Source organism: Alternaria viburni (assembly GCF_023758015.1).
Source record: "Alternaria viburni strain BMP 2772 chromosome Unknown scaffold_42, whole genome shotgun sequence".
Classification (NCBI taxonomy): Eukaryota; Fungi; Ascomycota; class Dothideomycetes; order Pleosporales; family Pleosporaceae; genus Alternaria; species Alternaria viburni.
In genome coordinates, this window is record NW_026055811.1 from 152269 (window position 1) to 178059 (window position 25791).

At 53.0% G+C, this 25791-nt stretch overlaps 9 protein-coding genes across 9 annotated transcripts; 6 read left to right on the top strand and 3 right to left on the bottom strand.

Annotated features, from left to right (window-relative positions):
- Window positions 1–990: 990 nt before the first annotated feature.
- On the top strand, window positions 991–3551 carry J4E79_011484 (uncharacterized protein; the record flags this gene model as incomplete). Its single annotated transcript, XM_049360313.1, has 3 exons — window positions 991–1154; window positions 1205–1781; window positions 1830–3551. 3 exons carry the CDS (start codon window positions 991–993, stop codon window positions 3549–3551), a joined length of 2463 nt encoding a protein of 820 aa, XP_049205265.1.
- Window positions 3552–4078: 527 nt separating this feature from the next.
- CIA1 (Cytosolic iron-sulfur protein assembly protein) lies at window positions 4079–5440 on the top strand (the record flags this gene model as incomplete). The annotated part of the gene is made up of 2 exons (XM_049360314.1): window positions 4079–4285; window positions 4325–5440. 2 exons carry the CDS (start codon window positions 4079–4081, stop codon window positions 5438–5440), a joined length of 1323 nt encoding a protein of 440 aa, XP_049205266.1.
- A 783-nt stretch (window positions 5441–6223) lies between these two features.
- Window positions 6224–7717, top strand: J4E79_011486 (uncharacterized protein; the record flags this gene model as incomplete). The annotated part of the gene is made up of 3 exons (XM_049360315.1): window positions 6224–6999; window positions 7048–7447; window positions 7538–7717. 3 exons carry the CDS (start codon window positions 6224–6226, stop codon window positions 7715–7717), a joined length of 1356 nt encoding a protein of 451 aa, XP_049205267.1.
- A 3968-nt stretch (window positions 7718–11685) lies between these two features.
- Window positions 11686–13769, top strand: J4E79_011487 (uncharacterized protein; the record flags this gene model as incomplete). Its single annotated transcript, XM_049360316.1, has 2 exons — window positions 11686–12639; window positions 12687–13769. The coding sequence occupies 2 exons, from the start codon at window positions 11686–11688 to the stop codon at window positions 13767–13769; spliced, it is 2037 nt and encodes a 678-aa protein (XP_049205268.1).
- Window positions 13770–14800: 1031 nt separating this feature from the next.
- On the bottom strand, window positions 14801–17691 carry J4E79_011488 (uncharacterized protein; the record flags this gene model as incomplete). Its single annotated transcript, XM_049360317.1, has 3 exons — window positions 14801–16375; window positions 16424–16922; window positions 17165–17691. 3 exons carry the CDS (start codon window positions 17689–17691, stop codon window positions 14801–14803), a joined length of 2601 nt encoding a protein of 866 aa, XP_049205269.1.
- A 691-nt stretch (window positions 17692–18382) lies between these two features.
- On the bottom strand, window positions 18383–19606 carry J4E79_011489 (uncharacterized protein; the record flags this gene model as incomplete). Its single annotated transcript, XM_049360318.1, has 1 exon — window positions 18383–19606. The coding sequence occupies one exon, from the start codon at window positions 19604–19606 to the stop codon at window positions 18383–18385; it is 1224 nt and encodes a 407-aa protein (XP_049205270.1).
- A 1068-nt stretch (window positions 19607–20674) lies between these two features.
- On the top strand, window positions 20675–21472 carry J4E79_011490 (uncharacterized protein; the record flags this gene model as incomplete). Its single annotated transcript, XM_049360319.1, has 1 exon — window positions 20675–21472. One exon carries the CDS (start codon window positions 20675–20677, stop codon window positions 21470–21472), a length of 798 nt encoding a protein of 265 aa, XP_049205271.1.
- A 766-nt stretch (window positions 21473–22238) lies between these two features.
- On the top strand, window positions 22239–23636 carry J4E79_011491 (uncharacterized protein; the record flags this gene model as incomplete). Its single annotated transcript, XM_049360320.1, has 2 exons — window positions 22239–22277; window positions 22329–23636. 2 exons carry the CDS (start codon window positions 22239–22241, stop codon window positions 23634–23636), a joined length of 1347 nt encoding a protein of 448 aa, XP_049205272.1.
- A 940-nt stretch (window positions 23637–24576) lies between these two features.
- Window positions 24577–25232, bottom strand: J4E79_011492 (uncharacterized protein; the record flags this gene model as incomplete). The annotated part of the gene is made up of 2 exons (XM_049360321.1): window positions 24577–24766; window positions 24838–25232. 2 exons carry the CDS (start codon window positions 25230–25232, stop codon window positions 24577–24579), a joined length of 585 nt encoding a protein of 194 aa, XP_049205273.1.
- Window positions 25233–25791: the final 559 nt, after the last annotated feature.

The window sequence follows — 25791 nt, forward strand, 5'->3', positions numbered from 1 at the left end:
GTCATTTTTTGTCGCTTGCAATTCACATCCCGCTCACGAAATCTACGCTCGCACGTATTCGTAGGGGAAGCACGGTCCTTCGGAGATCCATCAGCCACATTTGTAACACAGCAGGAGACCATGGCCTGTTGGGGACAGATGCATGACTAGCGGGTCGCGTTCGCTGCGCGAGTGGCTAGAAGGTCAGGCCGAACGGGATTCGTGAACTTTGAAATTACTCGAGGCCACGCCGCGAAGCCACTACACCTAGGCTAATAGGCCCAAGCCGTATCAAGGTCGTTTGCATGAAGGGGCCAGAGCTGTGGCGTGGAAAACTGGATTGGCGCCATGGGCATCTCGGCATGGAGAGGGCGGAGCTATGTGATCGGTCCCAGCAGACGAGTGTGGAGACTTCGTGCGACGGGGTGTCGCTGTCATGCCTCCCGCACCAGACTAATCAGGCGCAAACTATGTCCTCCACTTCAGCGGACGTCTAGAAGGGAACACTACCCACCGGCGCGAGTTCAGGTACAAACGCGCAGAACCCTCTTTTCAGCGGTTACCCCTCCGATCGACTTCTAAGTTTTGACTGCTGCGAGGAGAACCTACATATACACATCTCTCCGCATACGCGCGATTGGACCCCGAAAAGACATTAGCTTACAAGACGCTGGTTACCTCCTTACTTGGATCCTCAAAACGAAACACCGAAATCGCCTTACTGCGTCGATCGGCGGTGTATGATGCAAACCACTTGATTGTGACGAGCTTCTTCCAGGAAACACATCGAGGGCGATTATACCGGTGCGGTTCCGCTCTGCTGACTCCATCTCACTTCACTCCTCTTCTGTAAACGTAAGTGATGAATAACCTCTCTCGTTCATCAATGCAACAAACATGACCAACTGACAGAGTGCAGCTTTCACAGCTGAGGAAGTGCACGTAAGGCGCATTATCAGCCTCACGAGAGTACGACACGTCTCAACACACTAAATCAACAACTGCTTCGTAATGTTGAACCCAGACATCGAGATCAAGTACCCGCTGGGTAGCAGACCCGCTATATCTTTTCTTCCTGCACTCATTGTGGGGTCATACATTGTCAGCCTCATTGGTGCTTTCACAACTGTAGAGTTACTACATCGGAGAGTTTCAGGAGCAGGATGGCGGTCGTGGTATATTCTGATCTTACATCGTTGCACAACAACCACTAACTCCACTTTAGGGTACAAGTAGGAGGCTGCGCAGTTTCGTTCGGACTGGTGGCTATCTGGTGTATGCATTTCGTCGGTAACCGGGCGATCGTGCTCGGTGACGGAGAAGAAGAGATTCAACTCTACTACAGTTCGACTTACACCGCTGTATCGGCTGTCCTACCGGTGGTCGTCATGTTCTTGGGACTATCGGCTGCGGATAAGTTCTACAAAGGAAGCAAAGGATCTCTCGTTCGGTTCGCATCACTGGGCGTATGCGGTGTCTGTGGAGGAGCGGCTGTCACAGAAATGCATTACCTGGGAAATAACGGCACTACCAACTACCGCATCATCCTGAGCTGGCCACACGTCGTTGGAGCCGCATCAATCGCTGTGGGAGCTTGTCTCATCTCGTTCAGTCTCTTCTTCCACTGGAACAAGCATTGGATGAACAACGTCTGGCGACGAATCGTTGTGGCCGTCGTACTCGCTTTGGCCGTGTGCGGCATGCACTGGACTGCCGCAGCTGGTACCTGGTATGAGATCCGCGGCTACCACGACGGACCTGGCCAAGAGAGGAACACTAACCTTATCATCTCTCTATGCCTGGTAAGTCATTCACTCTACGGAACCCACGCATTGCTAATCGAGAATCAGTGCCTGAGCGCGTGTGCTGTATGCTTCCTTCTCGGCTTCATCAAGCAGCGTCAACGTCGATTGGAAAAGAACAGAGCTCAACAGGTCGTTCTTGCCATAGCCACGTTCGATCCCGAAGGAAGACTGCTCGTCAGTCAAAGCGGACTGATGCCATGTCAGACAATCACCCACCAGTTCCACCAAAGAACATTTGACGACGAATTCAACACATCGCATCCTGTGTTCCAGTGGATCTTTAGGGTATCGCGCAACTGGACCGGCATTTCCGATCTCATCCCCACGATGCGAGAGCATCTACAGGCGACAGGATACCTCCAAGCGCCCACTCACGGAAGCAACAGCCGATCATCTCTGGAAGCCGATGACGATATTAGCTACTCAGCTACATTTCGGGAGCTGTTCTGCGTCACAGCGCACGAGATTGCGCAGACACTTGATACGAGCCTGCAGAATCTTGGAAATCTTTATGAGGAGGTCTTGACAACGGGTACCGTGATGAACCGCGCAATCTGGACAGGCAACTACGGTAACAAGACCATCGTGGCTGCAGACGTAGCGACAAAGGACCTAGAAGCTGGAGCGGTCAACCCCATCCTATTCGGAAGAGGTCAGATGCTTGTACTTACAAAGAAGGTCGACACCATCGAGGCACATCGGCTACACAACCTTGGATACGGATTCGCGAGTGTCGAGCAAGTCAGTGATCATCTGGCCCGCAGCCTGCAAATACCGCGCGATGATCTAGAGAACCTCGTTGGACGCCTACAAGCTTTCAGCGAGAGGCAGCTATCCCTTCCCAAGAAAGGCACCTACATCGGATCCTTCCTTGTGCAGCCCAAACCCGGTATGCGAGGCCTGGACGTCATCGTACCGCGAGCTACACCTGGCCGCATCCCGATGGTGAAGCTGAGCAGCGACGAGCTCGACAGTCGGCAGCTGAACATCCTCACGACCTTCAACGGTTGCAGTCTAGACGACTGTTTGGTGCGCATCAACAAGCGGACGGCGACCGACTCGGAGGACGATCTTTTCCTCGATAAGTTCCGCAACAGGATCATGGAACTTCTGCGAGACTGCCCCGAAGAAACGCTTCATCGTTCAGTATTTTCATCGCAGCAGATTGACATGATGCACGGTCAGACCGAGTCCAGCCAGGCCACGCTTTTTGCTTTCTGCGGCATCAAGGAGATTTACGTGCAGTCGCTGCAAAGCCTGACACTGAAGACGATTCCACTCTCCTTCTTCCAAACGTACCTGAGGTCACAGCCAGGATGCGCCGACCACGCGATACTGGCGCAGAAGAACCACAAGGAATTTAGCAGCCTCCGACGCGTACCCTCCATTGCGAAGATGCCACCCAGCAGCCGCGGCGGCAAATGGACTCGCGGTTTACGTTCGAAGCGATCAAACTCAACAGAGCTGAGCTGGCAGCAAGCAGACACGTGTTCGGAGAAGGGTCTGGTCAACTGCACCACGCATTCTCAAGCTGAGCCTTCGTCGCATCCATGGGGAGGCATCATGGTCACTTCGACCCAGAATATCCATGTGGACGAGACCAAGGCGGGCGCGAATGTAGAGCTCCACGATCTTGGTGTTCGCGCCAATGTTGGTATGGCGGAGACGGAGCAACAGACATTGGCAGACCGACTCATGTCGATTACGACTGCATTCCGTGACCCGCACGCGATTCGCCCGCCGGGCTACCACGGTATCCGGAAGTAGACAGCGTTTATCGGTGGGATGGTGTCTTTTTCACAACTATTTCTTTTGCAGCATTTCTGGCGTTGGGGTTGCTGGAATTGGAATACCCTTCATAATGATATGCGATGACACAACGAGGGACATTCACGATACATGGGGTGGCGTTTGGAATCTGGAGCTGCTTCAGGGCTTTGACAAAAAAGTGTAAAGCTTGTAATATGTATATTATGTATAGAGAAGAAATAAGAAGATGTGCTGAAGAAGGACAAGATGATGCACATGTGAAGGCCACAGGCGTCCGATAACGCAGGCCGGCCCGCAGCGTGGGAGGCTTGGCGAATGACGCTCATCTGAACTTTCTATGCCCCACGCGCGAACTACCCCAAAAACATTGACTCAACTCCGGCTGCAGGCCATTGCGACAGTCTAGCGAGTGCTGAAACCCTCTCACAGCATAACTTCATCCGCATCTCAATTGAACCCTCCAACGACCCACCGCAATCGCCTTCCACCCGTCGCGACCAGCCCGCCTTCGCGGCCCCTCCACAATGTCCTCACCCACCACCACCACACCAACCCACAAACTCACCCCCCTCGCAACCCTTACACCGCCCTCCAACTCGCGAACCTGGCAATCCGCGCCGCATCCCTCCCTCCCCATCGTCGCAACCGCGTGCTCCGACCGCAGCGTCCGCGTCTACAGCTTAACCTCCTTCACGCTCCTACATTCTATAACGGGTGGGCATAAGCGTAGCGTGCGGACTGTATCTTGGAAACCAAATACACGTGGGCAGAGTGTTCTTGCGACTGGGAGTTTTGATAGTAGTGCTGGGATATGGCGGAGGGAAGAAAATGGTGGAGGACGCGAAGAGGACTTTACAGGAAGAAGAATCGGTGCTGGCGGTGAGGATAGTGATGGAGATGAACGCGACGACGCAGACGACTACCAGTTCTCCTGCATCCTCGACGGCCACGAATCCGAAATCAAATGCTTGGCTTGGAGTCCCTCAGGCCAGTACCTAGCGACGTGCTCCCGCGACAAGAGCGTGTGGATATGGGAGGAGCTCGAAGACGATAACTTTGAAACCGTGGCTGTGCTGCAGGAACATGATGGTGATGTTAAGAGCGTGGCGTGGCACCCGGAAGAGGATTTGTTAGTGTCTACGAGTTATGATGATACGGTGAGGTTGTACAAGGAGGATGCGGATGATTGGGTTCAGGTGGCGTGCATTGAGGGGCATGCGAAGACGGTTTGGTGGGCGGAGTTTGAGGGGAGTGGGATGAATACCAAAGACTGGAGGAAGGATATATCAAGCACATCTAACACATCGGATGCATCACAACTGCAACGAGCGGAGTATATCACGGAGTTGGAACGATCGGGACCGCGACTCGCGACGTGCTCGGACGACTGCACGGTTCGCATATGGCGCCGGAAAGCGAAAGAAGGAGATGACAACGCGAGTAATAAGACGGGCGTCCCTAGTATCATCCGCTCGGCGGCTATCGACGAGGAATGGTATCAGGATGCGGTGCTACCGCAGGTTCACGAACGCGCTATTTACTCGGTTTCTTGGAGTCGCAGGACGGGTATGATTGTTAGTGCGGGGAGTGATGGGAAGGTTATTGTTTATAAGGAGAGGTGGAGGGGGCAGGCTGGTGGTGCCGGGGGTAATGTGGACGGGGAGGAGATGGATGTTGATGGCGCACAGGCAGGGGGATTGACGGAGTGGGTGGTTGTTGCGGAACTGTTTTCTGGTCATGATGTCTTTGAGATTAATCATGTTTGTTGGGCGAAGAGGGCGGATAAGGGGAGGAGGGGCGAGGAGGAGGAGGTTGTGCTTACGACGGGGGATGATGGGGAGGTGAGGGTTTGGGTGGTGGATGAGGTGGATGCGGAGAAGGTGTGAGAAGAGAGAAAGATGAAGTCAACATGAGAGAGTCTTGAGCATATCTGCAGTATCCTTGAAGAATGGATGATGGAATCAGGCTTCATGTATATAGTTGTGCATGCTTGGATGCGGTTGTCTCAATGATGGCAATCGCAACTTCAGTACTCTGCTCCTTCAATGTTCATCACCATCAGCATCACGACTAGTACAATGTCTATTTCAGGGCCAATAGACCTCAACATCTGAGTACTTCGACGTAAAGGGATGATGACACGTTCTCAGATCTAGCACAGGGTCCAGAAGTTGGCAGGCCCCTGTCACATGCGAATCATCCAAATGCGAGGAATCAGGATGGGAAATGCCACACGTGGGCCATGTTGAAGCTCCCAACCAGTCCGCTCGCGTCAAGAGCGTGTGGCGCAGGGAGCGTTGGGCGGACTGGCGTCATGCCAAGGTGCCGATCAGATCAGGATTCAAGGAAGCGCGAGAATTTACGGACGGCAGCTAGACGCAATCTACGCGTGTCCAACATTATACTAGCCACGCCGTCACCGTCTATCCACTGTCTATCTACTGTCTCACCGTCTCTGCTGTGTGCGTCTGCGATGCTGTGCAAGGCCGTCGTCACTTCCTCACCCATCTAATTGGCGCTTGCGCATAATTGCCCCGACCTCGACCGTTATCACCCGCGTGTTCCCCCATATCTGGGCACTCCTACTCTCCCACCTACAGACCACTCCGCCCTCTCAACATAGTTTTTGAGTTTGCACGTGCAGCGTAATTGCCCTCGACCCCACGCCTATGCCGCCAAAACGAAAGCGGTCCACCACTGTATCTTCGGTCAAGAAAGACGCCATGGACGCTGTGCAGCCCTCATCGCGCGACGCCTCGGACGAGGGTGCCGAGGACCCTGTTCTCCAGGCCGTCGCCTCCAAGAAGGAGCGCCAGGCCGATGCTAATGGCACCACCACCAAGCGGGTCCGCGTTAAGAGCGCCCACGGCGACGAGGATACCGACGAGGATGAGCGCGTGAGCAAGAAGAGTCGGCGCACGTCATCGCTCGCTGGTGACGACCACGGCGAGGGTGGTGAAGCCGGCAGCATGCGCATGGAGCCTCCACCCAAAGCTGGTCTCGTCGACCCCGTAGGCTACAAGACGAACCCGCCGCCAGAGGGACGCCCCGTCAGAATATACGCAGACGGTGTTTTCGATCTCTTCCACATTGGACACATGCGCGCCCTGCAGCAGGCCAAGACGGCCTTCCCCAACGTCCAGCTTATAGTTGGCGTTACCGGTAACAAGGAGACACATAAGCGCAAGGGTCTTACCGTACTGTCGGCGCGAGAGCGTGCTGAGAGTGTGCGCCATTGCAAATGGGTCGACGAGGTCATCGAGGACTGCCCGTGGATCGTGACCGCCGAGTTTCTGTTGAAGCACAACATTGACTACGTCGCCCACGACGACCTTCCCTATGGCGCAGACGAGGGTGACGATATCTACGGCCCGATCAAGGAGCGAGGCATGTTCCTCGTCACCCAAAGAACTGAGGGTCTCAGCACAACGGGTATCATCACAAAGTAAGCCTCTCCACCCATATTCCACTTCCCCATACTAACACACCCCAGAATCGTCCGCGACTACGACCAATACATCGACCGCCAACTCAAACGCGGCACTTCCCGCAAGGAACTCAACGTCTCCTGGCTCAAGAAGAACGAGCTCGACGTCAAGCGCACCATGGCCGAGCTCCGCGACAGCATCAAAGCAAACTGGACAACCACCGGCCAGGAACTCAGCAAAGACTTCCGCCAATTCTGGCAATCGAGTCGCCCTGCATCCCCCGCCCGCACACCCACGCGCGAGCAGTCGCAGGCGGAAACCATGGAAGCAGCGACCGTTGCTCGTTCTCCTTCTGCGATTTCGCGACTCAGTCACCTTGATATTCCGAGGGCGAATAACACGAGGGAAAGTAGCGAGTTTGCCGCTGGGTATAATTTGGGGTTGATTGGTGGTGTGAGGTCTTGGGTACGTTGTCTCCATCTCCATAACCCTGCATAACAGCAAACCTGCGGATGAGAAGAATTGAGAGAATGAGTTTACTAACAAGATAATCAGATGGCACGCTCCCGCCGCAACCTAAACGACAGCCGCCCGCAATCCCCCATCGACGACAGCTCCGACGAACAGGAAGCTAGGAGTCCCCAACAACATAAAGGAGAGCAGCAACAGGAAGTCACCCGTGGTCGTACGGGTAAACAGACGAAGAGCGAGCCGGCTATGGATACTGCGGCTTAGGATGCTGTGAATCGGTACCTGTATTAGGGCTTTCGAACCGGAGGCAAACGTCTGCCTGAAGCGGTAGTCGGGTCGACGTTTTCTTCTGACCTAGCAAGCAAGCACCACATACCTTGTGCGACCGCCGACGGATTGTGTATACGTGGCCAGGTGGGATAGCCGTTGCACGATGAAAAACGTACATTATCATAATACTTATTTTCCTTGTTATGGAATACTGGCTCAGCCACCTTCTTCCGTCTTTTCCTGTGCGACATGGTTCCATTTTTAACTCTTCTAAGTATCTTCTTTGACTAACTCTCCGCCTAAGATCTACATGCGCAGCGGACTAGAAGGCAGCGACTGCGCCTACTTTTTCCAATAGCGACTGACAAGTGACAACGGGTTCGATGGGATGGATCGATACTCAGTGACTACGCCTCCGTCTTCCGATGAACAACGAAACTTCAGTGCCTGCTTTGCTGTTGGTCAAACGACAATGATTGGGAACTGGCCAAACGAGTCGTGTGCTGTGCTTGTTACACTAGGCAATCGTTGGCCAGTTTACCATTCGTCTCGCGTATCTTTGATTGAAAGCGTTGAGGCAGTGTTGAAAGAAGATGGCTTGCTATGTGAACATGTATACATGGAGGAGATATGTACCTGACTTGGTGAGGAAGTTATACGCTAACCCTCGATCGAAACTCCCAGCGCAATCTACGACGGACGGACGGAGAAGGAGGAGTCATCACGCACAGCACGGTCGATACAGAGTTCTGGATCCGAGGGAGAGGTGGTACATGCATATCAAGACCAACACAACACAAGTCCCCATCAAGCATCACTGCTCAACCAACGACCACCAAGTAGGACCCTGAAGCTGGATCTGAAGTCACCCCAAATTTCCACGACGACAGATGTGTATCATAACCTTCACAACTCACCCTCATTGCGCCTGTCCTCCAGCCCCCTCGTCCCCATACATCCGCCTGTGTCCCTACGCCCGCTCGCTCAACCCGATCAGAGCGTGTCCCGTAGGCGCGAGGTTGAGCCAGACGATGTGGGTTGAGGGCGAGTGTAGCTGGTGTAGGCAGTGTGGGAGGGAGGGGGTGAGGGAGGAGAGGGTTAGGGGGAGGAGAGAGAGGGATAGGGAAATGGGAGGGAGGGGGGATGGGGATGGGGATGGTGGGAGGGGGAGGTTTGTGAGATGGGGGTCTTGAGAGGCTGAGTTGGTGGATTAGGAAGGAGGATTGGAGGGGGAGTGAGAAGGAATGAGGCGGAGTGGACGAGGGGGATGTGATAGGGCGGGCAGATTCATAGAGGTAGAGGACGGGAAAGATTTAGGGGTGGGACGGACGATAGATCCTACGTGTGGAAAGATTCTCGAACAAAAGATAGTATGGTGCGCGCCGTTGGCTCATACCGAGCTCAGTCTTGTCTCGCACTGATCATTGAAGTGGCAACTTTTGGGAGATGACGAAGAAAAGTGTGCGCCGTTGACTCAGAATTGGGTCATGGTCTTGTTTCGCGCGGGTTATTGAAGCAGGAAACACCCCAGAGACGCACGAAAGTAGAGTATGCGCATCTGATCCAGACTATGGCGTGATCGTATCTCGTGCTCGTTATTGGAGTCGTCCATTGGGCACGGGATGATCGCAATACACCTAGTTTTGACATGTTTTGTCAAACTGAAAACTCTTCAAAGATGAGCAAGAACACCGTCATAACGAGGAACATGTCCGTGGATATCCCATGAATACCCCATGAAGTGGCTTGCTTCGTCGTTTCTAATCACTGTGTTGTCGTAGTGAAGCTGACGCAAGACGACACGTTGTCGCTGTTGAGAAACTTTTTCCTTCATAATCGCAACGCAACGCGGGGTTTGCGAGGTTTACGTGTCGACGTGACTGGACCGGGATGTAGAGTCGAAGTGAGGCATGATGGCTGTTCGGCACTTTGGGAGTGGTGCCTGACGATGGCGAAATGATCTTCCAGGATACTACAATACCAACGAGCCTTCCCTGCGCTTACGTCGGGACCTGCATTATCGACAAAACACCACATGACGGGCGGAGGACGTCTGCGAACATGTTCAAGTCCTTCGACTTTCAACGCGACAACCACTCAGCGTGCGCCGGGCGAGAGGGAGAATTAGTCCGACCCAACGAGAGTGCATCGTGTGACATCGCGACTTCCTAAGCGCAGCAGCAGGCGCGGTTCTGCCTCAGAACCACACCGGCGTCTCCAGCCCTACTATAGTATAGATAAATGGGGCCCTCCATGCTCCCGTTTTTCTAGATGCTCTTGGTCCCACCCAGACTCGCTGCACGCGGTATAGATCGCCTCACACCCGCGATGTGATATACGACCAGCGCCTCTCCACACCCAGGGCCCTCCTTACTAGCAGCCCCTCCGTTGTCCGCCCGTCACCAGCCGTCGCTTATCTGTCATACCATGAGAGGCTGCTCTGCTTTTGCCCATCACGATCTGCGACACACGAACCGGACAGGTCTTCTGAACGAGTCGGTCCTTGGGCGCTCGGCAGTTTGTCGGAGCGGCAAGGCTGCTAGATGAAGCGGTTGCGTTTCAGTCGCCTTTGGATCCCGCGCCCGCACGCCAGGACGTCCGACGATCGCACTTGTGGACGACTCATGATGGCATCGAAGCGGCCAGGAACACGACTGACGTCGGTGGGTCGCATGTCTAGAAGCTGGACACGACGTGCGACGCGTCTGCTTGCCATCGCAGTCCATGGATGTGTGCTGCATGCAGCGTCCGGTCAGACTGGGTCAGTCGCGTCGAGGACAGCGACACAGGACTGGGACCGGATTTTCTTTTCATCCCCCCGGATAGCAGCGCGGATGCCAAATGCTCGCCCTACTTTCAATAAGTGAGGCGGCCGTGATGCGCTCCCCGGTGCTGCAGCCAATCACGGGTGGCTGCACGCGGTCTCGGCGTGCTGGGCCTGCACATCTGCTGCATTCTGCTCCCTCACGACATCGTCGGATACCGTGTCTGGCGAGCGAGACAGCGCTACTGCGGCTCCGCGTTTACCGTCTGAGGTCTGTTCATTGCTGTCGCTGCTGACTAGCGGTGTGCAGTCGCCGCTGGGATGACACGCGTTGCAGCTTCACGCCCACCAGACACGCCCGAGGTCCCCTACGGAACGCCCTAACGCCGTCGGTCGTTCTGTGGCGATCGCCTCCCACGTCCCAAAGTATTGGATTGCACATTTAAGATATGGTCAGAGCATAATCCACGACGTAGTCACAGGTCTGTGCCCGTCTTTTAAACAAGAATGCAAGGGCACCCGCTCGCACCTAACCTCAGCCTCCGACCTTGCACAACCACCCACAACGACACAAACGTTGTTTGATTTCCGCAGCGTCACCTTGCAGCACTCGCACGCCTTACCTACTACTCCATCCAGTAGTACCCCTTCCTGTCTGTCTCTCTGTTTTTTTGCTCGTTCCGCGCTGTTGCACTTTGCTTCTGCAGCAAAGTGGTTTTCCTACGAAGCCGTCTCTTCACGCTTCGCATCGTCACTCTTCTGTTTTTGTCATCATCGCGAATGACCACTCTGTCCTGCTTGCTATGAGATAAGCCTCGACTGGCATACAAGAGATCCTATTGATCTGGTATCCAACGAGGGCACATGCAAAAAGGTACGACTTGCTAAGCACGATCCCGCGTCTTCGTGCTTGTCTGACTCGGGAGCTATCTCGTTCGTTCCAGCGGCCACCCGTCGCTGCGTCAAACAGCCTATGAACACGTTTCTGGCTTGTGTCTTACAAACCGCTCTGTCTTGGATAGTTTGTAAGCTAACGAGTGGTAGTTGGCGCTTGTAGCAACCCCATGCGCTTTTCTTGAGCCTTCGCTTCCCCAGGCTTCCTCGTCGCCATTACGCACACTCGCGCGCTCGACACCTTCCCGCTTTCAACCGTCGTCGTACACCCTACCTACGTCATCTTATGAGAACCCGGCCCACCATGCAGCAGAACTGCGGGAGCATCCGTCGGCGGAAGGAGATGCGTTCCCAGCCGACCAAGCCTGTCAACACAACTTCCTCTTTCGGACCTGGCTTTGCTTCACGGTCGGCCATGGATGTCGACGACAGAAGCGCTTCCACGTCATGGCACAGCTCTACGACGTGCTTGGATGGACAGATGGAAGAGACCGCGTCAGGACCACGGCATGCAGTTGTCGAGGTTAGATCAAGAGATGGAAGTCCAGCACGAACGTTATCACTTTACCACTCCACCATCCCAGAAGAGCTCGCAGGATATCTACGAGTCATGATGCCTGGAGAGACAGGAGTGGAGCAGTCTGGCGAGGAGCTGGCAGAGAACTTCCTCGAAGCATTAGATCTACCGCCAGTCACCAAACAGTCGTTGAGCGAGCTGGACATTCAGAGCATCATCACCAACATCAAGTTACGGCATGACGTCAACTTCGACAGAGACCTGAGCTTCAGACCGAATGTCGACGGCGTCAAGGGACAAGAGAAGGAGAGAGTAGCAGACAAGTACTGGGGAGCGTTGATCGCCGAGCTCGTACTATACAACCGCATGTTCCACGGCACACCACCACTGTCACCGATCCAAGTCGAAGCTTTCACACCATATGCGCAACGGCGGATACCGATATTGTTCCAGAACGTCCGCGATGTTCTCAAGAGTCTGGTTCCCGATCGCGACCATTCCAGAGTGGACGAGCATCTCGATGTTCCCATGCTGATGCAAGCTATCGAGCGAGGAGTATGTGATCTGGGCCGCTTGTCGGAGTGGATGGCGCAATTACTCAAAGAGCACTGCGCGCCCATGCGCGACATCCTGGTCGACGAGATGGTCACTTGCACAAGACTGGGTGAGGCGGACCGCAACCTCGAAAAGATCGTAGAAGGTCTAAGGAAGCTGTTCGGCATTCTGGAGGCCATGAAACTCGTAAGTTGCCTGATGGAAGTGATATGAGCTCAAGCTAACCCATGTAGGACGTCGCGAACCACCAGATCAGGAATCTGAAGACGCTCCTTATCGAGGACAGCGTCAACTTTGAGAAGCACTACCATCTGGACAGACTTGTCCACGGTAGGGCAAGGGTTAACATCAACACGGCACAAATCTGGTTCACAGACGCCGTTGATGAGTTCGGCCCTCAGTGCTCGCCACGACCCCGAGCCGGTCCATGTTTCGAGCTAGAAGTCTTCACTCGCGCAGTCACAGCAATCACATTCGGCCGAGACGGACGGAGCGACTTCCCCGATACCTTCTTCCTAGACCACGATCGCCTAGCATCGCTCAAAGCTGAGGTTGACGATCTCGTCATGTTTGAGGTATGCATGGAGATGTATACAGATCTCGCCAGGCAGTTCGGTTACCAAGGCTCCATGACGCTAGCCATCGGCCAACAACTCCGCACCGCTCTCTCCGCCATCATGGGCGAAGCCGTAGGCCACGGCCCCCAACAATGGATGCTAAACTCGGAAGCCCTCTCCCTAGAAATCCTCCGCCAAGCCTCGCACCTCGCCGGCCAAACCCCCTCCTGCAGCTTCGACCACATGGCCGAAGCTAACCAACACCTCCGCACTCTATTCGTGCGCAGATCTTCCTGGCACGCGTCCCGCCTCGAAGCGTCGCTCCTACCCCAGATCCTCGCCAACGTCGACCGCCACAGCACATCCTCGCCCATCGAACTCTTCAACGCTCTTGTTTCGATATCTCCTTCCATGCCGCCGCTCCCTTCGCTTTCAAGACCGAACATCGCCGATACGTTTGCTTTTGCGCATTTACATCCTGAGACGGCGAAATTGACGGATCTCGCCAACCGGGTTACACACATCATTCTCCTCCATTGGCGCATATGGGGGCCTATCGCATACGTCCAGGAGGATGGGTCGCAGCGCTCGACGTCTACTGATGGGAGTGCGATATCAACACAGGTATCGCAAGCATCATCGCGACAGGTGGCTTCGAATGCGGAGAAAGACGCTTCTGTCCCAACTAGTATGCGGACGGGTGAGAAGCTGGATGCGGGGCAGGATGCGCATGTGCAACATCAGTCGCTTCCGCAATAACGCCCGCACACCCCCATCAGCATCCACCACCCCCCTTCCTTTTTCTCCTTCCCATTTTCCATATTCCAAGGCGTTCAAAAGGCTTCATCTGGACGACGACAAACTACCTGGCGCAATGACGGTCCCTTATTCTTTCTGCTTGTTTCCCACGATACCACTTTTCATGCTCACGGCGCTGCGGCAACACTATACGTTGTAATAGATTGTATTTCGACAAGATCTGTTTGGGCTTTGATCATACTTGGCAATGGGATATGTAGCATTAGCGGAGTATGATTGAAGAGAATGAAGAATGTTACAATTTGTTATGTCAAACGTTGCGTCCATCTTACTGTCTGTTGTTGTGACTTATTCGTGTTCATCATTCATTCGTATGTGAGTAACTTGTTGCTGGTTACGCCTGTATCTTGATTCTCTGCAACGGGGATTGGGTATGTAAGAGGCTTTTTGCTGGATTCTTCTTGTTGTGGTGGGGTGTAGGTTGCATGCTTCCTCTTTTTCCAGCGCTGGGTTAGCAGCGTGCGATTACAGAGAGTTTGTTTGAACGAGATCTTTTTCGTTGTAATGCGCGCTGAACTCCACCTCCGACAGCGCAGTGGAGACGTTTCCTACATGCGCTTCTTCTTTGTGTTGCTCCTTGCTTATGTTGGTTCTTGTTTATGTTGCTGCTTGCTTACGTTGCTTCTTGTGTACAGCTAGATAGATCGGAACTTCGTGGTTGATCTCTCATGTAAGCTTAATACTGTGAACTTCACTTCCGTGTTGCCTATTGCCTCTAAGATGGAGGGTGGATGACCATTTGCTACATTGAAAACATCTTTCAGCGCTTACAAGTGCGACATGTGATGATGGAGATGAGTTCATATATGACACAGCAGGCTCAATTAGAGTCTATATATTTTATATTACGCTTTCGGTGGACACTAGTAGAGGGAGTTACAAGATTTCGGCTGCTTTTTTATACCCATTTCTTCTTCTCAGATCTGTAGTTTTCTTAATACATAAGGCTATCTGGAACTACTTTGAGGAAGCTACAATGGCATGAAGTCATCGTCGCAGTAGTGATATTCAGGGGCGTCAGATCGCCACGACTCCTTGAAGGTGCAATTTTTGCAAGCATCCTGAATCTCCTGCTGGACGTTTCTGTGGCCTTTCTTGTATGAATCCGGTGTGTAACTACCTGTTCCACATTTATGTCTGAGCAACACTTTGCGGAACCATGCCAGATGTTCATGGACTTTGTCCGTACCAGGCATTGTCAAGGTAGGCTTGATCGCAGCGTACAGATCCCATTGAGGATCTGACACAATCCAGAGTAGGATATCCTTGTCGGCATTTCGTGATCCCGGATAGAAGGTTTTTTCTCTCTCTTGCACTTCTTTATAAAAGGGAGTTCCGACAGCTTCCGCTCGTTGTCTGCTGTCCCAAAAAACAATTACCATCTGCACAAGATACCGGATTACCCATGTAGCGTCGACCTCTTCAGATGCCGAATTCGTGATGTAGGCGCATATTCCAGTGGACTTCGCTGCTGCGTTTATGAAAACACAGTCTTGGGTAGGGTCTGAGACACAATAGGGCTTCACCGAAAGCGAATGATAGGCCTTTGTGTATCGGTAACAGGGTGCGTAAGCTTTGTGAAGCACCGCTCGTGGATTTTCACAAGTGCGCTTGATGAAAGTATCCAGACGTCTTGCCCATGGCGTGACTTCGCTGTCGCTGTGGAAGCTGAGGGCGACGCGACCATCCAGTTTCTCTTGTTCAGATGCGGTGACACATAGCACGTTAGTCTGGTCGCTGGCGTAACGTCGGAAGTAGCTCTCGGGGCTTGAAGCCCAGGCTTCACGTAGCTTGGACTCGAGCTCGTAGTCAGTTACAGCTACCTCGTTCTTCTCTAATATCTTCATGAAATCCCACACGTACTCGGTGGCTGACTCAGCGAGCGCAATATACGTCAATTCTCGTATAGGTGCACCGTCACTGTCCTTGTGGTATCGCACATAAAGCGAAACCAAGATCTTCTGCTGCGGAAGATCTTCGACATCCTTAGTTTCTTGGAGCCCCGTCCATGCCTGTTCGATGCTTTTGATTTCCTGGGCGCTTGATAAGATGAACCAACAGCGGTTCGCATGAACCGTTCTCAATCTATCCCAGCCCGCGTTCCTGAAGTTTTTCTTAGCATCACCGTCGGTTCCGGTGATGTAGAGTCCGCGTACTCGTGACTCGTACTTGGCACTTTCCCAGACCCTGATATCGACATGATTTCCAGTGCTCGTGAAGAGGGGTTCGGAAGAAGGCACAATAGTGGAGTTTATCGCATCGAAGGCTGGTTTCGCAAGCACCTCAGCCGTTTCAACTCTGCTGATAGCAGCCAAAGGTCCATCGCCAATCCGAGAGTTTGCATAACCAGTCCTTGAGAGGATATCGGGGTCTGCGGTGACTGTGTAGGATGACTGCTGACCTTTGTCTACTACAGACTTCAGTTGTCTAATGATATTGGGCCGGTAGATGTCACGCGCCCAATCAACGATGTAGTCCATGATGAGAACCAGTTGGAGTGCTGCATCGTGGCGGGTTATACTCCCCTCCCATAAGAGGATGACTTTCTGCCGAGATATTAGTAAACCCATTGGAAAAGCCATGTATCAACTTACGTAAGAAGGCAGACTGTCTGGACTAGACTTTGTGACGTAACATCCGTATACCTTCCATTCTTCTCCCCTGTACGCAAGAAACCAAGATAGCGGGCCTCCAGGTACCTTCATCTTGTTGTCCGGGTCATCTTGGAGTTGCAGCTGTAGGTACAGATGGTTTCGTATCGGTATTGCTGTTTGCGTCTCGATGTCTTTCCAATTGCCATCGCCTTTGTGGCTCTTGGCTTCCATCGCTAGGAAAGGGTATATGCAGGGTTGGTCACCACCGTCTGGATTGCAGCTCATAGTCAGTCTCTTAGACAGATATTTGAGTGCAGTGTTCTCTCCCAAGTGGGAAATGTGTAGTTGCTGCAAACTCTCCGCCATGGCTTCGGTAGTCCTTAGTCCGTAGACTCGATCAGGCTGCTTCTTAATTCGATGACGATTCTCCGGGTCGTTCTGGATGAGGCTTCGCTCGCCAATACGATACGTGAAGATATCGGTCAGTCCTGTACTCAAACTAATCACATGATCAGCTGTGATTCGCTTGCTTGGTGAATCTATCGACTCACATGCTATGCTGTTTTGCCAATGGCTCACACGAGCATCCTGAACGACGTTTCTGACGCTCTACGAGCGACATCGTTCGACTGTTACTGTGTTTCGGATCCACCTGGATGCAAGATTCCCACAGACGTCTCCGACATCCTTGGCTACTTTCGGTCAGCGTGCGAGACATGAAGTAGATCAAATGTATCATACCATCCAACTTCGATCTTAAACCGTTTAAAGACGTAGGGCTCAAGTTCCATTCTCCAGCTATCCTCGTTCTGGTGATCATCCCTCGATCGAACAGCCCAGTAGATCATCTGCTTAGCCCGCCTCTTGTTCTCGAGCTCCCATGGCTTGTCGATGGTGTCAGGTCGAGGTTGTATCGCATACGACTCGTAGCTCATCTTGCCCAGTTGCTGAATATGCTTGAACTTTATCTGATGTTCTTCAGGGATATCTCCTGGGTGCGGTGGGTAGAATTCCGGATAGAACTTGATGCGGAACTCTTTGGCTTTTGCCTCGTCTTCAGCAGCTTTCTGGCAAGCTGTTCGGTTGTCGCAAACAGCATCCGCTGTTTGTTTGTCGGAAACAGCATCCGCTGTCTTCTTCCCTTTCTGTTTCTTTGGCGCCGGATCCGCATGTGTAGCTGAAGCTCCACCTCGTTTTCTCTTATTTCCAGTACTAGCAACAGTCTTCGAGGCTTGCGCATTGCCCCTGGTTCTCAGCGTCGGAGCCATGAGTGCTGATACGGGAAAGGCAATGAGATCTGGTGTAGTCGGTCTGAGTCTTGTAGGTATGCTATGGCAACTTTGCTCTTCGACAACGAATTGCGACAGAATGTGGTGCGGCTGGCGCTGGGAAGTTACGACCAGATCAGCCGGCCGGGGTTTGTATAGGTGCCTTGATTCTTGGGGCCAAAAGGCCCAGTAGCAATCCTTCGCGCAGGCAGCATGTTTCGATGCAAGAGCTTGAAACCGCCTACTAACTACATTCCGCCCCATCTTCTTACCCGAATCTCGCTTCCCCCACACTAGCGCGGATGCGACGTATGTTGGTGGCCTGAGCGTGCATCAGGGGGATTCGCGCATCGACGTTCTGATCCATGGATCACTTTCTACACTTCTCACGTTGCGCGTCCGCTCTAATTTGCGACTACTACGCATTCATTGTTGGTGTTGTTTCCCCACGCGCTCCGTTTTGCTGCGGGTCCCCTGTCACCGCCCCCGAGCTCGTGCGTCATAGATATGACATCCCTATCCCGCCTATACTACGATGCGACACAACTTGAGGCCATTGTTACTTGGTGTATGCGCGAACAATGTAACCATCGTCACCATGTACCTGCTAGGCGGCACCTTGACAGGTGTAAGGGTCCGCTTATCTCTTGCTCCATAATCTGATGCTTTCCAGGGCATGTCATTCCTTCCATCATCCAAGCCACTGGTCGAGCAGGCGGTCGATGGAAAATTCCATGGGGAAGTATCCGATAGCATCGGTGGGTAGGAAGTCGATCCAGTCACTCAAGGGGCCACGAGGATCGATCATGCTCACGGCTTTGACGAATTCCCAAGAATCTGGATACCAGCCTGCTGCTTCCCAGTCGATGATGGAAGACACTCGAATGTTCGTGTGTTCAATTTGAACCACCTCACCCTGCACTGGAATAGCTTGGCTATGCTCCAGAGTCACCATGATATTTCGGGGGTGCAAGTCACCATGAGTCATTACAATGCGATGATCGTCTTTCATAGAGCTCCGAAGCAATTTAACCCATGGCGTTACTGTTTTCTTGGGGTGCTGGAGAAGGAAGTCGTTGAATTCCGCTTCGGTGCGTAGAGGTGCTGAGCTTATGCGTTGAGTTCTCCTTAGATCTTTGCATAATCCGGACGTAAAACTCCCTAGTTGTACACCGGATCTAGAGTCCTCGGCAGTAGGACTGCGAAGGAGCCGGAACAAAGAACTCAGCTGCTCCTGTAAAGATTTCTTCTGCGTAGCGGAGAGATCTGACCAGACGCTTTCAAGTGTAGTGCCTGTTGCTCGGGACATGAACAGATAAGTCCTTTGGTCACTACGTAAAACGCCTAGGCATTGGGGAATCGGGAGCTCCGGCACATGTGTGGCAAGGTATTGTATATTATCAACGTGATCAGGATCAAGAGACTGGGCGACTTTGACTACATGGCTCGGCCCGATCTCGATGACGAAGGTGTCGTGGAGCTGAAAGAGGATCTCTCCGCCGCGCGTTAACTGATTGAATGCTGCTGCCATTTCTTTGGGTATATGGCTGAGCACTTCGTCGCACTCTGATGTTGCATGTACCAGATTCAGCACCGATTGGTCCAAAGAGTGAGTGACTTTGACGGAGCCATCCACTGGCAGGTCCAGTAGCCCAGTCGCAACGGAAGACTGGTGATCTTCGTTGTGCGTCTCATCCACTGGGGATGAGTTAAACGCTACGGTGAGCTCATCGACTAGACGCGGATACGCTGTTGCCTCTCGCTTCAAGACTTGAGAAATATCTGCAGCAGAGTCGCGGCTCACCATTGAAATCAATTGGCTAAGCGTGGCTTCATTGGCTAGACTGCGCGCCTCTCGAACAGCGACATGGGTGGCGGTAAGCTTTGATTCCTCTGGGTCTGCTGCATGTGACATGTTGAGCGTCCCGAAGTCGCAGATAGTGAGTTTGGACTTTTTCTTGTGGAGGTGGCAGCCGGGCGTGTTACGAGGTCCACGGGTAAGCTGAGGGGCGCCAAGCTACTAGTGTTTCCCCCCACTAGCGCGGATGCGACGGAGCCTTGGAATTTGCGGCCTCAGCGTGTGTCAGGGGAATTTCGCGCATCGACGTATTGAACCATTGATCACCTTACTTCCAACACTTCTCATGTTGCGTGTCCACCGTATGCATCATATGCGACTGTTACCCATACTTTGTTAGTGTTCTTTCCTCAGAGACTCTCCGTTTTGCTGCGGGTCGGCTGCCAGGGGTCACCGCCTCCCGAGGTCATGCGTCATGCGTCATGAATATGACATCCTTCACCCCGCGTCTCGATACTGAACGACAGGCAATGCCTTTACAGAAGCATCGCACGTTATATGCACCACAGCTCGGAATCTTTCCTGCATGATCCTCACATTCTCACGACAAACACCAAAAGCGATACAACTTTGGGCCATCGCTACCTAGGTTCCTGGTCTACGTCAGATCAATGTAGCCATCGCCACCTGGTGCCTGCTGAGCGGGAGCTTATAGCAACCTACGCAGGAGTAGCGGCCTTCTTATTACACTGACACACGGCATAGGTCGAAGAGAAGTCAAGTACCGACACCATTGCGACTGGACCTTAATAGTCTTGATCCGAGCCCAGAATGCAGCGCCAGAGCCTGTTCATACGTTCCTAAGCGGGTAGCTGATCATGTCAAGATGGCTCATTTCAAGCCATGTAGTAGTCGCGACGTGTTCTGGGTAGAGGCGCAAAGTCTAGAGCAAGTGTTTCAAAGGTACCGGAGAACTTGGCCAATCACGAGTCCATGTCGATATGAGGTACGACATCGCGGAATCTGGGGTAATTACCAGGTGTGTATGGGTAAAGGGCGATTACGAACGAAATCACGAGCCCAATATCCCGGTCGTTGGTTACTACAAGACCATAATGTGCTCATCGCTTCCCGTTTTGAGGAGTTCTTAGGTCTATCGACAGCAGCCCGTCCCGTTAAGTAGAGATGCGACTCTCCAGTATCGCAATACCAGGCTTCTTTACCACCGCTGTCCATGCCCACGGCCGAATCACCCAAATCACGACGTTCAGCGGAGAAACCTACGCTGGCTGGGATCCCGCTTCCTCGGACAATCTTATACCTCCGCGTCCACTTGCGGCATGGTCCGCGTCAAATCTCGGGAACATATATGTCCCACCCTCGCAGTTCAACACGTCCGATATCGCCTGTCACTACAACGCCATATCAGGCGCTCTTCACATCAATACCACCGCCGGTGACGAGTTAAAGCTACAATGGAACGAGTGGCCAGTATCGCACGTCGGTCCAGTTATGACGTATCTGGCGGACTGCGAGGGTAGCTGCACAGATAGGAAAGGTAGTGATCTGGCATGGGTTAAGATCGATGAGCTAGGATGGCTGAACAGTACAGGCTGGGACACATTGGATCTCGGTGGCACGTGGGCAGCGGATGTGCTCATTGCGAATGAGTATTCTTGGATGGTCGAGATACCGGAAAGACTCGCGGAAGGATACTACGTATTGCGACATGAGATCATCGCGTTGCATGTTGCGGAGAACCTAGATGGCGCTCAGGCATATCCACAGTGTGTGAACTTGCGCGTTGCACGGAAGTCAAGTGAAGAAGGGAAGAAGCTAGTTGGTGGTGTTCTTGGCAAAGACTTATACGGCATGAAAGATGAGGGTATACTAGTGGACGTGCATCGGGAGCTTGCTGGGTACAAGATCCCGGGGCCGCAGCTTTGGGAAGATGCAACTCGTATACGCCAGCCTAATCAATGATGCTGCATTCATTTCATGCTGGGAGCGAGTCGACTTCCAGCTTACTCGAAATATTCGACTCACCCAAAGGATCATATGATGAGTTCTCGAGGTATCTTACCAGCAATTTCACCACCTTGGCGCCTGACCTATCATACCCGAGACTTCATGAATTGTAGAAGGCCTTCTGTCTTCCACGCTGCCTCTAGGCGGTCAAGATTCTTACTACCAATCGCAAGTGCATCAAATAGTAAGTCTATAAGTTGCGTCAATCACGAAAACGTTGGAGGCGCCTTTGATCTCATCTCATCTTGTAGCAAGCCGAAAAGCGTTCCGGGCGAGTCGTGCTGTAGGTATCCTGCCATTACTACGGTGTCTCGGACAGTCGAAAATATCTTGGAACTACTACGAATGAGAGAAATGCCGAGTTTGAGTGAGTACTACAACTTAACAATCACTGTGCCGGGCGTTTACGAAAGGCTAGTCATCTCACCAGCCCGTCCGGGAAAAACATTGCGCAATGGAGGATGAGTTATTGCGCAATGCAGGATGAATTATTGCGCAATGGGCGACAATTGCCAGACCAACTCCACTTTCAGTGTCTCTTATCCAACGCGCCCAGGCCAACACACAGATATAAAATATCTCTCCGGATCCGACGCACATCACTTCTACCTCTACCTCGAACTCGACATCTCAGCCGCTGAACACGTTACAAACATGCTTCAGCTACTCGATCTACCGATAGAGATCGTCCAGCGCGTCTTCAACACACTAGCCAGAAAGCATGGTATACCAGCAGCGTGGTTGGCTCGAGGAACCTGCAGTAAGTACCCAACAATACAACAACCGTACACATGACATCCCAAGCTGACAGACTGCGACATTAGCCTCGTTCCGCGATTACATCACGTACGAAATTCTCGCCAATCCAGCCCTCAACGCCTACCTCAAGACGCCTGCCGGCCGCAAGATCCTCAAGGAGTCCCTCGCCGACTTCCTCTTCGTGCGAAGCAAGAAGCTCAACGGCTTCGCACGCAGCCATGTGACGGACTTCATCCGCGCTATTCTGCGAGCGATGACTCCATGGATCGCCAACGACACTGAAGAGGCTGCACTTAGGAGGGCACTGTGTGAACTGTTTGTTCGCAACCACAGCGACGCGTTCAGATGCGTTACCACTGACTTCAACAAATTGGGATACTACATGCCGAACACCATCCGGGTCACTGATACTGCCCTGATTGCTGCAGCCGCCGCAACCGGAAAGCTCGACGCGTTGAAGCACTTCGTCGGCGCTAACAAGTGTCTTCTGTGGACGCAGTCACTAGCTTTTGGTTACCCACTTGATGCTGCGGTGTATGCGGGCCAAGAAGTTGCCACCAAGGCACTGGTACAGCAAGCCATCACCAATCAGGACCGAGACGTCGCTAGATACCAATACAGCGAGCATGTATCCTTCCGCCAGGCCATCTGTACCACTATCGGACTGGAAGACGACTCTATGACCATGACCAAATACCTCCTGGCCAAGTACATCACCGCGTTCGGCTCAGCAACCGAAGCCTGCATGAAAGCCTGGCTGGACAAGGCTATCCAAACCAACAAAGAAGAATTACTCAAGCTACTTCTTGCTCTGCCTTCGCAAACCGGTCCATCAACCATTTACGCCGCTTTCGAAACTGCATGTCGTCTTTCGAAGCCAGATCTCCTGCATCTACTCTTCGGTCCTCAGATCGGTCAAACTACCCTAGCCATCAACCAGATTCAAGGCTCCACATACGCCCTCCTCACCGCCGTCAACTTATGCACAACACCAGCCGCTGGCATCTTCATCAAGTCGCTGCTGGAACTAGGCGCCGATCCCAACGGTCCCGCGTACCTAGCCGGTGTCGAGCGGCCTCTCCAAGCAGCGATGCGTTACGGTCGTAGCATCGCTTGTCTGGTCTTACTTGAAGCTGGTGCTAATCCGCATTTGGTCACACCTGGAAGTTTGGCGTGGGTTGAGAGTGTGAAGAAGAGGTACCGGGAGGATACGAGGGCGGGTAGGGTGTTCAGGGAAGCGCTTGAGGTTTGCGAGGTGCCTAAGGTAGCGAGGGACGAGGACTTTCTTGTTGAGGTGGATGAGGCGGGTGGGGACGTGGAGGTTGAGGGTGGTGAGGAGGTGGAGGTAGGGGATGCCTAGGAGGATATGTTATGTTGGGGATATGCCCTACTTTCGCTCTAAGAGTAGCATAGACTGCAGGGCCTCATGGAAGTCACTAGATAGCCTTTTGCTGTAGCAATGTAAGAGGTATGCAAACTTGTGCTCTTAGTAGAATGCGAGGAATCACCATCCTCAGTTGATCGCATTAAGACACGATAAGATGAAAGTGACTCATGACGAGAAGGGTGTGCGCCGTGGGCATACGGCGAGGGGAATGAAGAGAGGACGTGGAAGGAGAGTTTCGACATGGTGGGGCTTCCGCTGGAGTGACAAGGCCGATCATCGGCGTTTGTAGGCCGGTGTTCTGATGTTGTCTGCAGGGCGTAATTCTCAGGGGTCGGTTGTAGTTGAATCCGTCGCGCACGATCCCGGCTTCCCGTGTGGCACGAAGTTTGCTGCAACCTCATGAATGGAATGCCGCATTCGGAGCGGCATTGCCCGCTCGCCGCGCCGACACTCCTTCAGCTTTTCCTGCTCGATCCTTTCTTCAAAGACACCTGAGTAACTTCCAATCTTGCAGTGATGGATGATTACCTGTTGTAACCAACACGCACCCATGTTGCGGTGCGCGTCGCCACCGGTGCACGGCCGCTACCAAGATACCATCCAATGCGCACGCCGTCCCAGCCGTCCTTCAGTCACAAGCCTCCCAGAAGGATGGAGTCGCGTCGCCCCGTGATGATTTCTGGTCTCCTGTATGGTTGCATAATATAAACTTATGTCACTTGACATGGTTCCAATACGATCAGCATCCTCAGTCGACAACGACAGTCATTTCTACGTATACTCAGCTGTTCAAGTAGACTACCCAATACCAACATCCTAACCTCGTGGCTCATATTACCCCCAGATCCGAACCCAGTAAACGAGACCCGCGCACCAACAGGATGTACGCCCTGCAGACAGTCCTGGCTACGCCCTAACGAGGACTCAGGTCGTAGTTGCTTTGGATGGCCATACAGGCTATCGCTGGCTCCTGCTCGATTTCGCCACTCGCGATCTTGCGTTCCAACTCCGCCCTTTCCTCGCGGTGCTTTCTCATTTCCTCGTCGCGCTCGTTCTTGGTGCCAAAGGGTGGAATCAGTCCTGCAGGGGGATTCATCCACTGCCTACAACCGCAGCATCAAGTCAGTCGATGCTTTCGCTGCTCAATGAGCGTGCGATGAAAGGTACAACTTACTCTTGTGGAACTGTTCTGCCATCGACTCCGCGAAACCTATCCTCCTTCTCCTGGCTCCAAGGACCTCTGTCCAACCATGATTTGATCAACTCTGGTGACATAGGCTTTGCGTCGAAGATGTTAGTCTGAGTGACCTGATCGGGCGGCCCGGGTAGGTATTCGATGACTCTCATCACTCCGTCTCTGCAGATCATGTGGAAGTGATGGGCGTTTTCGCATTCTCGCATAGAGTCGACAAAGATCTCCAGCGGGTCTGTCTTGACTCTCGCTTCGGTAGAAGCGGCGGCCTGCTTCATGCTGCCTTCTTGTTGACTCGGATCTGCGGTTGAAGGTTCCTCGTCGTTGGCGTTGAATCCTTCCTGGCTCCGCGGCTTTGGCGAGGACGACGAAGACATCGTTGATTCGTGTACAGTGGGAAATAGGATTCAGGCAAGTAGCACTAGCTTCAGGTTTCATTAAACGCAACCTCGGGTAGAAGGTTAAATAGAGTGGTGGCAGCAGGCGACGTGGTGTGCGCGAGAAGAGGATGCAGTGCGCAAAGGTTGAGATGCGGGGCGTACTTATAGACGGCACACTTAGGTAGTGCTGACCAACAGCATTCTGCATGACGCAGCGTTGCAACTACCAGCCTCGCAGTCATGTGAGTATGCGCTAACATGTACATCGACAACTCGGAAGGGTTGGGAAGAGATTCAGCAGTGGCCTATAAAGCCTCTACTTCTCGCCGAAAACATGAACATCCTCCCAGCAACGCACACTTGAGTACACTACTCTACACATTGCCTCTTTTATGATACACCGAACTTGACATGAGGTTCTCGTTCTTCGTTTCCGCCAGTGCAGCTATTCTGCTAGCAGCAGCAGCGCCCACTGAAGATATGGTAGCTACACCTAAGGGCCACACCCAAACAAAACTTCACTGACATCAAGATACTAGTCGCTCGATGAAGCACT